The 11,019-nt window shown below is 46.4% G+C and overlaps 1 protein-coding gene across 1 annotated transcript; it reads left to right on the top strand.

The window, feature by feature from the left end:
- The first annotated feature begins 105 nt into the window (after positions 1-105).
- mrc1a (mannose receptor, C type 1a) lies at positions 106-10,960 on the top strand. The gene is made up of 29 exons (XM_077624279.1): positions 106-685; positions 752-1,153; positions 1,565-1,738; positions 2,587-2,742; positions 2,819-2,932; positions 2,998-3,138; positions 3,886-4,065; positions 4,130-4,287; positions 4,348-4,464; positions 4,532-4,647; positions 4,717-4,865; positions 5,844-6,043; positions 6,107-6,222; positions 6,284-6,365; positions 6,714-6,858; positions 6,915-6,953; positions 7,013-7,241; positions 7,694-7,794; positions 7,914-8,053; positions 8,180-8,285; positions 8,777-8,952; positions 9,021-9,126; positions 9,194-9,426; positions 9,502-9,667; positions 9,734-9,886; positions 9,970-10,086; positions 10,163-10,321; positions 10,410-10,442; positions 10,507-10,960. Exons 1-29 carry the CDS (start codon positions 625-627, stop codon positions 10,746-10,748), a joined length of 4,311 nt encoding a protein of 1,436 aa, XP_077480405.1. The 5' UTR covers positions 106-624; the 3' UTR covers positions 10,749-10,960.
- The last annotated feature ends 59 nt before the right edge of the window (positions 10,961-11,019 follow it).

Raw genomic sequence — 11,019 nt, 5'->3', positions numbered from 1 at the left:
CACATTCTTCAAAGTTTGTCCGATCAGCATTTTGCTCACCTCCCCTTGCACACTTGTGAATGAATGGCCTAGTTTGACCTCACTTTTTAAAGTTGACATGTAAAATGTATTGATTTTAACAGCAAGGCTTTTCCAAAATGAGCAAATTAGACAAAAAAAAATGTCATTTGAACTGCTTCACCCTTATTTTGAAACCTGTAAAAATAATGTACATATACCAGATGGGATCTTGCGACCAAATCCGATACAACCCAAGTAGCCGATACTGAGTAATTGTCAAATTGATATTCAGCTAATTAAATTTCCACACGCAGCGAGTCATAGCGACCCGCAAATACTTCTTTTCACAGCTCACTTTTTCCCACTTGAGTCGATTAAATTTGAGATTTATTAACCAACAGACCCGCACGGATCATTAAAGACGCACCGGGTCAAATTGACCCCGAATTTCTCTTTGCGTCCCACCGCCTAACAATTCCCGAGTTTCTATTGCCCCCCCCCTTCTGCCTAACCTCTCTCTCTTGAGCGAGCGCCATGTGACAGGATGTCCGAAGGAGAGGAGATGCGGCGGCGACGGCCGCTCAACTCGCCACTTTGCGCCCGGACCTGCCGACAACCTCCATCATGCGGTTTCACCCCGCCGCACCGCTGATCTGCCTGCTGGGCGCCGTCGCCGCCACTATCGGTACGTGTCATCGGAATGTCGTTTTTTAAAAAAAAATTGTCGTTCCAACTAATGTTTGTGCTCCAGACAGCGGCTCCTTCCTGATCTTCAACCAGAATCACAACATGTGCGTCCGGGTGGTCCATGCGTCGTCCATCACGCTATCACGCTGCGATCCACACGCCAAAGACCAGCAGTTCCGTTGGGCGTCGGCGGAGAGGCTCCTGAGCCTGTCCCTCAACCTGTGCCTGGGCGCCGTGGAGATCAAGGACTGGGTCAAGGTCCTGCTCTTCGAGTGCGACGAAAGCAGCCAACTGCAGCGCTGGCAGTGCAAGAACCAGACTCTGTTCGGTCTGCGAGACCGCGACCTGCACCTCAACTGGGGGAATTTCCACGAGAAGAACTTGATGATCTACAAGGGCTCGGGAGAATGGAGTCGATGGAAGATTTACGGCACGCGGTTAGACTTGTGCTCCAAGGGATATCAAGGTAAAGGTCATTTTATAAAAATGCCTTCATTTTAACTCCAATGTCAAACTGTGATTTCCTGATGCTATTTTTTATTTATTTATATCTCTTCCGATCCGATGCAGTTTTATCTTTTGCTGATGCACATTTATAGAGCAGTAAAAGTAATGTAACACGTCATATTGTTTGTATTTAACCTTCTCAGGAACTACGTACTGTTTGCAAATATTACACAATGATATGTTACTATCATTACTTTCTAATGAGCGGTATTCTCACTCCGTTTGATTTACAGCAGCTGAAACACTCCACACTTCTGAAAATTTGACATCACATCCAATCTTGTGACCCAATCCGATACTTTCCGACACACCAAAAATAGCCGACATACCGATACTTGGATCTCGCTAACTCCAATTTGCTTCTCCGCAGAGATTTTCACCATCGGGGGCAATTCCTTTGGCACCCCGTGCATGTTCCCGTTCAAATTTGGCGAGCAGTGGTACTCGGAGTGCACCAAGGCGGGTCGCTCCGACGGGCAAATGTGGTGCGCCACCGTGGCCGACTACAACAACGAAAAGAAGTGGGGATTCTGTCCTACCAAAGGTAAGTGCAAACCTTTAGATTGTTTTTACGCTTTTTATTTTCCAAAGAGGTCAACGCTAACAATTAAGGTTTATGACCCTGCGATAGGACAACGTACACCCGCGTCCTGACTTGTCAGCAGTCTTTGTTTTCCTCTTTCCCTTTCGTCCCCTCCGCAACGTTTGCAAAATGACTGCAAATCACCACATGTGCTTTTTATGCCTCGTTATGTTGCCGGTCAAGATGACCTATTGTACAGTTTTAAAAAAGGAAAGAATGTTATGCCTAATAAGTGAAAGCAACATAGATAAGAAAAGGACTGAACACCAATAGCTCAAATCTGTAAATAACCGTACTAAATTGTGGGTAGGGGAATTAATATTTCTTTGAAACGCAAACAATTCTTCAAAAAGTCGAGATCAAGCCTCACTTATGGCTTTTGCCGTGTCTCCATCGGCGCGAAAAGAAAGGCAAATCTTGCAAAAGAAACAGTACTAAGCCCGTTCATTCGGTATTCGGACGTTTGGTCCCTGGATGTTTGGTCCCCGGACGTTTGGTCCCCGGACGTTTGGTAGAACGGACGTTTGGTCGCCGGGTTGTTACTTGAAACCAGCTCTCAAAATTATACTCATGAGAGAGAGTGAGTTTAATATCTAAATATCTAATATTAAAATATCAACAGTAAACTCTGTCATAATTTGACAGCGAGCGAACCCGGCGACCAAACGTCCGTTCTACCAAACGTCTGTTCTACCAAATGTCCGTTCTACCAAACATCCGGTCGACCAAACGTCCGGGGACCAAACGTCTTTCGACCAAACGTCCATTCACGGTTCATTCATATTGGGACATTCTCCATCCATCGTCAGTGACGTCGGGCTGGGACACGGACCCTGTGACGGGGGTGGAGTACCAACGCAACGTCCAGTCTGTGCTGTCTTGGCACCAAGCCCGGAAGAGCTGCAAGCAGCAGGGCGCCGACCTCCTCAGCATCGTGGAGCTCCACGAGCAGTCCTACATTTCAGGTAACTCCAAAAACAGATGCTTGTCTCCATGTCCCTTGCCGAGGCGCACCTTCACGGATGGCTCGAACCTACGCAGGACTGACCAGCACGTTGGGAAGCTCCCTGTGGATCGGACTCAACAGCTTGGACTACGACGCGGGTTGGCAGTGGAGCAACGCCAACCCTTTCCGATATTTAAATTGGGCGCCAGGTCAGTCCGGATGATTGGGCGTGCGTTCGGGAGCAAGTTTGCCAGGAGTCTTTCAATCTCGACAGGTCACCCATCGTCCGATCCAGGAATGAACTGCGCCACAGTGAACGCGGGCAAGGCGGCTAAATGGGAGACCAGTAACTGCAACAAGAAGCTGGGATATATTTGTCGCAAAGGGAACTCCACCAGTCTTCCTCTGGTGCCTAGTAAGTTTATGGGAAAAATGGGAAAGTTATTGCATTGCTATTGGCTGATTTTGGTAGCCCAAAAACAAAGGGAAAAAAAGAGTAACATGAAATTTGGTGGACTTGCCTAACATGAGTAGACACAGAAAAAAGTCTTGGTAGGGTGCCATTTTGGAGTTAGCAACTCTTGTTATTGTTATTGTAATTTTTTTTAAAGAAAATTCCAACCCCCAATGGAATTTTAGTACTGAGATAGGTCAAATTTGGTAGACTAGTCTGCTATGGGTAGATACACCAAAAAGTTTCCAGGACCGATGCTGAAAAAGACATAGGAAATCTGTCAATTTGTTTCAAAGCAGCCATTTTGAATTTACCAACTCCTGGTAATTCATACCTATCAACCTCTGCCGATAACTGCCCTTATAAATGATTATGATTCCCGTTACAAACCCCCAAAAAAACTTACAAACACCGTACGAGTCGTACGGTGTTTGTAAGTTTTTTTGGGGGTTTGTAAGGGGAATCATAATCATTTATAAGGGCAGTTATCGGCAGAGGTTGACAGGTATGTGGCATTGCCACTCCTGTTCTTGGAAAAATACAGCCCCCCAAGCCAGTTTGACTGAGCAACATGAATTTCGGGAGACTTGCCTATCACGAGTAGACGCACAAAAAAGTCTAAAGAACCCGTGCCGAAAAACGCATAGCTTTCGTGATACTTGAGTTTTGTCAAACCACCGTTGTGCTAACGTAATCCCCTGGTTGCAGTTGACCAGCCCAGCTTCTGCCCCAACAACTGGGTCCCTTACGGCGGCAACTGTTACTACCTGGAGAGGAGCAAGAAAATGTGGAAGGACGCTCTGACCGCCTGCCGCAGGGACGAGGCGGACCTCGCCAGCATTCGCAACATCGAGGAGCAGAGCTTCATCGTCGCCCAATCCGGATACCGTAATGAAACCCGAGGCTGGTCGCTTTGGGGGTGTCTGGAACTCTAACGAAAGTTGCTTTTCAGAATCAACCGACGTCTTGTGGATCGGCCTGAACGACCAGAGGAACCAAATGTTGTTCGAGTGGTCTGACCGATCTCAGGTCACCTTCACCCAGTGGTTGACGGACGAGCCCACCCACGCCGTCAACCTCCAGGAGGACTGCGTACTCATCCGGGGAAAGGTGGGGAAACAAACCGAGGCCGGGCGCCCGATTCAGAACTAAGAACCGAAATCTCCTCAGGACGGCAGATGGGCCGACACTATTTGCGAGAAGGAGTACGGCTACCTTTGTAAGAAAAAGGCCTCCTCCAAAGCGGCAGAAGGAAGTCACCAAGCGAGCAACCAGGGATGCAATAGGGTACGATACCCAATTGGCAAAGATGTCGGCGTCTTGGCCGAAAAAGAAATAACGGTGTTGTTTACAGGGTTCGCTAAGGTACGGCTCGTACTGTTACACCATCGGAGCCAAGAAGAAAACTTTCGAAGAGGCCAAGAGGGCGTGCTCGGCAGCCGGATGGAAACTCGTCGACGTAGCCGACAGGTGTTTTATTCGCGAGAGGGAGCTTCTTGTCGGGGAATTTTGCCGATTTTGATTTGGTCTTCTTCGCAGGTACGAAAATGCCTTCCTGACGAGCCTGGTGGGCCTCAGGCCTGAAAAGTACTTCTGGACGGGATTCTTCAAAGAAGAAGACGCACACTCGTTCTCTTGGACCAGCGGGCACAAGGTGTCCTTCACGCATTTCAACGTGGGCATGCCAGGTACTTTACTGGGTTATTGTCAATATTTGTTGTTTGCATTTTTTTTTTAAATTAAAAACAATTTTTTTTGCCTTTTTTCAATCTTCTAATAAGAGTAATAATAATTTATTTCAAGATCAAAAAGGGAAAACTTTTCTAAAAAGGAATAATAAATATAGAGAATATCTACTTTATCCACGGCAACAACGCACTCGTAAACGAACAAACAAATTTAAATTAGCTTGGATAAATATATACAGACACTCAAACATACGTTTATGTAACTTTACACGAAACTGAATTCTAGTTTTGTTCCGAAAATGATGCACACAAATGTCCTCACAATAGGATAACGCACGACCACTTGCTAACGAGAACGATCGTGGGACTTTCTTTCCTTAGAAAGAATAACAGGAAATGCAATAGCTGAGCTTCCCATGTATTGATTGTGGGTGATGAAGTTTTATTCTGAGAAAGGGTGCCATTGGCTATTGGTGTGGTGTGCACGAGTATACTCCATTACCCAGAAAGCCCTCTTTTTGCCCGCGCATGCGCGTTGTGCGTTTCCTGGTCGAAACTCATCTGAATAAATCGTTCAGTCCTTGTAGATATAGTAGTTATACACATAAGAGATGCGGCAAAAAAAGACAGTGCGCTACAACGATAAACAGCCTCTCATGTCATGGCCACCTGGCTTGGTCGCATCTCGAAATTTTAATTGTATCGCGAGCGAATTATTCGATTGAAATTTTCGTCGTAACACGGGCATGTTGTATCACGAGGTAGGTACCACTGTATGTTAAATTGAAAAAGAGTACTTTTTTCCATATTCATTTTTCAAATTTATTTAAAAAAAATACAATTCATAAAATTGGGTGAATATGTGAATGTTCATTAAATATAAAAAAAATATTTGGACAGTTTCACTAAGAAATTTTGTATAAAAACTAAGTGTAGATTTGCGCTAGTTGTTGATGGATTTATGGTTCGGACCCGCAGACCGCCAAACAGGCTGCGTCGCCATGGCAACGGGGGCGTCGGCTGGCCTGTGGGATGTTGTCGACTGCAACAGCCAGGAAAAATACATCTGCAAAAAACTCGCCGAGGGCGTCCACGTGACCACCGTGCCGCCCACGACACCGCCCCTCAACTGTGCCCCCGACTGGACGCCGGTGGCTAGCAGGAACGTCTGCTACAAGGTAGGACGCGTCCGCCGTCCAAGTCGTTTCTGGCCCGCTACCCCCCGTCGTTGATGTTTTCAGGTCTACACAAAAAGCAAGGACCTGAAGAAAACCTGGTCCGGAGCGCGAGACTTCTGCCTTGCCATCGGCGGTGACCTGATGAGCGTCCACGACGCTCAGGACCTCAGGAACGCGCAGTACGTCGATACCCGCGCGCATGATAACATACTTTAGCTCAAAAGTCGCGCTGCCCTTCAGGTTTCATTCATCTGACGGCGCTTGGATCGGACTCAGCCTGCTCGGCACCAACGAGGGTTTCGCCTGGACCGACCAATCGCCTGTGAGTACCCCTTGCATTTTTTTAAATCCCGATCAGGAACCACAACTGCAAAGCCTGGAAGTAGAGAAGCCCAGTTGAAAAAGTTGATAGGAATTTTGAAATGACGACTTGCATGTTATTACAAGACATGTATTAACAATATTTCAAAGTTGAATTTTTTTTGCATATTCCAAGAAACAGTCTTTTTTTTTACCTTATTAACAAAAAAATATCAATTTTAGAACTTCGTTATCATACGATCCCACCTAGACGTTGGCTTTTTTTCCCCACTGTAAGGCCCAAACCTTTTATTCTTCAAATATGACCAATTATGAACATAAATAAGACTAATTACAAAACGCACGACAGTACGGTTACGAGAACTGGGGCTACGGCGAGCCCAACAACTACAACGACGTGGAACACTGCACCGAAGTTCAAACCTACTACGGGCGACACTGGAACGATCGACACTGCGAGAGCTACAACGACTGGATCTGCCAGATACAAAAAGGTAACCAAACGTAAAAAACACCCCTGGAAATTTCTGACACGTTGTGATATTTGCAGGAGCCACTCCCAAACCCGAACCGGTCTTCGTCATGCCGAGTAAGTCGTCTGCATGTTCAAAATGGAACGGAGGTTGAACAGGACGAACGTTTTTCTAGCGGTCAACGTCACTGCGGACGGCTGGCTGCTCTACAACGACTCGCAGTACTTCATCAACACGGAGCAGCAGCCCATGGAGGCGGCCAGAGCGTTCTGCAAAAAGAACTTTGCCGAGCTCGCCGTCATCACGGCGGAGAGCGAGCGGAAGTTCCTGTGGAGGCAGATCGTCAAGAGCTCCGAGGTCCAGTACTACATCGGCCTCACCGTCAATCTAGACCAGTCTTTTAGGTCAGTCCAAATAATTGCTTTATTCTCGAGAAAAAAAAGTGGTAGATTGTAAGGGAGTTGTTTATATTTGAAAGAGAACAAATATATTTTTTCCAGGAAAAAAATGAAGGAATAAACGCTAGTCTCTAAAGGTGAATTTCAATGAGTATTTTTAGGAAAAGAAGAGCGCTTCTCTCAGAAAAATATTGTTGTACATTTTCAGGAGTAAAAATATAAATCTTAAATGAATGGTTTAAAAATATCATCTTTTGATTACCTAACAATAATATTTCCTCCAAATTGAAGGCATAATCTTATAAGAAAATAAGAAATAAAACCCTTTTTACAACTACAAATGCAACAGAAATCCAATGTTCATTATCAAAGAAAAAATAGTAAACATATCTTCCCCTCAAAATTGGTCATCTCGATGAATTTTCTTAATTTAGACATTTTTTTATTTCTACTTTCAGCTGGTTGGACGACACCCCAGTCACGTACACTGCATGGGAACAAAACGAGCCCAACTTTGCCAACAATGACGAAAACTGCGTGACTATCTACAAAAGCATGGGTAAGCCCGGCCTACTGTTTCCTACTTATGCTATTTAAAAAATAATGAATCAGAGCTGAAACCAAATCAATAAAAAAAATAAAAAAATCTAAACTCAACCCTGTCCTTACAAATGAAAGGCTATTGGAACGACATCAACTGCGGCATCGAGCTACCCTCCATTTGCAAAAGAAGCAGCGTATTCGTCAACACCACCGTGATGCCCAGCCCTGAATCCAAAGGGGGGTGCGCGCCCGAGTGGCTGCCCTTCCAAGGAAAGGCAAGCATGAGCACTTTATCCTAAAAAAATCCATGACGAGAAAGTACAAATGAGACCAAAATGTGCCTTTTTCAAGTTGGCGCTTGGCAATTTCTGTCACCTTGACTTCTTATCTGTTTCGGACAGTGCTACAAGTTTGAGGGTGCCGATAGAAAAACATGGCAGGAGGCCAGGGAGTACTGCAAAACCCAGGGAGGGAACCTGGTGTCTATCGTCAACGAGAAGGAACAGGGTATGTTAAGACCTTTAACTCGTTCACTGGCATTCATGTTTTACTGCCTTCAATGGCGAACAATGAGTTAAACTATTAACAGGTACCGTATTTTCACGACTATAAGGCGCACCGCATTATAAGGCGCACCCTCAATGAATGACTTTTTTTTTCCATATATAACACACTGGATTATAAGGCGCCCTGTCTATTTGGGAGAAAATGTAAGACTTTTAAGTGTGCCTTATAGTCATGAAAATATGGTAATTAAATCTGTAAATCCTTAAGAGTAGCACAAAGACTACCATCAATCTCAAAACAAGACTCGCAGGAATTTCCCCAAATTATCTAGGAAACTAAATCCCCCGACCTTGCACAATCTTGCCAAAAACCATGGATTTAAAAAGACTAATGCAAATCCCCCTTACGTTTACACTGGGTAAAAACCAAACGACTATATTTTCCAAACATTCACCGAGACTTCATTTTCCATCTTCAAACTCTTTGTCTAGCATTCCTGACCACGCAGATGCTAAAGTACGGGTCGGACCTTTGGCTCGGTATGAACGACGTCAACTGGGAGATGCACTTTGTGTGGACGGACGGCCGCGGCGTATCGTACACCAATTGGGCCAAAGGGCACCCGACGTCCACGCCCAATGGACGCCACGTCCTCTTCTTCGAGGAGGTGTTTTGACGCCCCGTGTCCCAAAAACGCGTACGCCCAGGCACCTCTGCAGCGTTTTCTGTCATCAGACTTTCGACTGCGTGGTAATGGTGGGCGGCGTCACCAGGCAGAAGGGTCTCTGGAAGGTGGACGATTGCGGCGGAAAACGTGGCTTCATCTGTAAACGGAACCTGGGTAAGTTCCGCCGTGGATGAATCGAGCGTTTTTGCGACCAACCACCTTCTACAACTTATCTCCAAAGACTCCCAGATCGCACCGGCGGCCACCACCCCTTCGCCCAAGGCCTTCTACAAGCTCGGAAATGACTCGTACAAGCTGCAGACGCAGAAGATGACCTGGGACGAAGCGAGACGGCGGTGCCAGGGGGACGACGCCGAGCTGGCTAGCGTGCTTGACCCCGTGGCGCAGGCCTACGTAACACTCCAGATCTCCAAGTTCGACCAGCCGGTGTGGATCGGCCTCAACAGCAATGTGGTAAGGGAAACCTAAGAACCTAAGTCCGTCTTGCCGTACCCGTCGGGTTCTTCTACTTTTCATCACGCTTTCTAGACCGGAGGTCGCTTCCAATGGGTGGACAACTGGCGCCTGTCGTACACCCTTTGGGGCAAGGACGAGCCAAAGAGCAACTACGGCTGCGTGTACATCGACGTGGATAAAACCTGGAAGACGGCCACTTGTAAAGAGAACTACTACTCGCTTTGCAAGAGCTCGCCAGGTCGGGGAAAATTGAAAACTTTGCCGCCAACTCGACCCATCCAAATTCTGTCCTCCTTTTTTACAGACTTGGCACCAACAGATCCCCCGCAGCTAGCCGGGAGCTGCCCAGAACCAATGAAGAATAGACCTTGGATTCCCTTCCGCGGTCATTGTTACTCCTTCCTCGGCTCGCTGGTGGACAATTGGGCCCACGCTTCTGTAGGATGTCTTAAAATGGGTAAGCCGCGATGTGTTTTTAATCGACGGAATCTGGTCGGTCATGTACGTAGTATGACGTGTCGCCAAATGTCTGTCCTTCAGGGGGATCTCTAGCCAGCATCGAAGACCCCCAGGAGAGTTTTTTCATCCAACAAAATCTGGAACTCCTACAGGACGGCGCCAAAAGTTTCTGGATTGGCTTGTACAAAACCCACGACAGTAGGAATTGCGCTCTTCCTTATTATCTGGAAGCCTGCTACGGTCTGGGATGAGCCCGGCAACTTCTTTCTCCAAGGTCAGTGGTCGTGGATTGACAACAGCGCGGTGGACTACACCAACTGGGGGGCGGACAATCCGGGGTCAGAGTCGTGCGTTTCGGTCCATCCCGAAAGTGGAAAATGGAAGACCACCGTCTGCAGCAGATACCGATCGTACATCTGCAAAACGCGCAAAGGTAAAGTCACTTACCTTGGGTTTATTCCGCTCGGTGTCCCCCAGGGCTCTCGTTGGAGTCCCTTTACAATTTTCTCCAATATTTCCAGTTATCACGCCAACGGAAGAGCCTCCGGCTGTCTGTGAGTACTTATTTTTCCTGCTCTGTGTATTCAATGCTCACAGTTGCCATTTTTTTTTTATTAGTGCACGTCAAGGAAGAGGCTTCCAGCGGTTCTCCCGGCGTCACCGTGGCGGTGATTCTGGTGGTCCTGGCCTTGGCGGGACTCGTTGCGATCTTGGTCTTCAAGAAAAAGATCCCTGCCCCCTCCCCGTCCCCGTCGGGGGAGCCCACCTTCATCAATAAGTTGTACTTCAATAATCCCATCCGAGGTCTGGTAGACACAAAGACCCTGGTGGGCAACATCGAGCAGAACGAGCAAGCGTAGGATGACGCTAAATTCAATTTAATTTCCTATGCTAATCAGCGAAAGTACAGGATATGTATGATATATTGCTCCAAATAATGTGATTTTTTTTAAAAAGAATATGTACATAGAATTTTTTTTTACTTTGAAGAATCAACAGCCAATAATCGAAACATCTGATGTTTATGAGATTGTAAATAGATTCAATAAAAGAAAATGTAGTTTGAAAAAAATCCTTCCAATGAGTTAGTGACTGTTGTAAAATAGTAACAGATCCAATCTACCTTTAGCA

This window comes from Stigmatopora argus, chromosome 17 (assembly GCF_051989625.1).
Source record: "Stigmatopora argus isolate UIUO_Sarg chromosome 17, RoL_Sarg_1.0, whole genome shotgun sequence".
NCBI classification, from domain to species: domain Eukaryota; kingdom Metazoa; phylum Chordata; class Actinopteri; order Syngnathiformes; family Syngnathidae; genus Stigmatopora; species Stigmatopora argus.
Note: the sequence above shows the minus strand (reverse complement) of the source record. Positions and strands in the feature narration are given on the sequence as shown.

Excerpts from the sequence above, each read along its gene's own strand:
- mrc1a (XM_077624279.1), top strand. The coding sequence starts at position 625 with ATGCGGTTTCACCCCGCCGCACCGCTGATCTGCCTGCTGGGCGCCGTC. Across the intron at positions 8,953-9,020 it reads ACGTCCTCTTCTTCGAGGAG|ACTTTCGACTGCGTGGTAAT; the intron begins GTGTTTTGACGC and ends TTCTGTCATCAG. Across the intron at positions 10,322-10,409 it reads CATCTGCAAAACGCGCAAAG|TTATCACGCCAACGGAAGAG; the intron begins GTAAAGTCACTT and ends CAATATTTCCAG.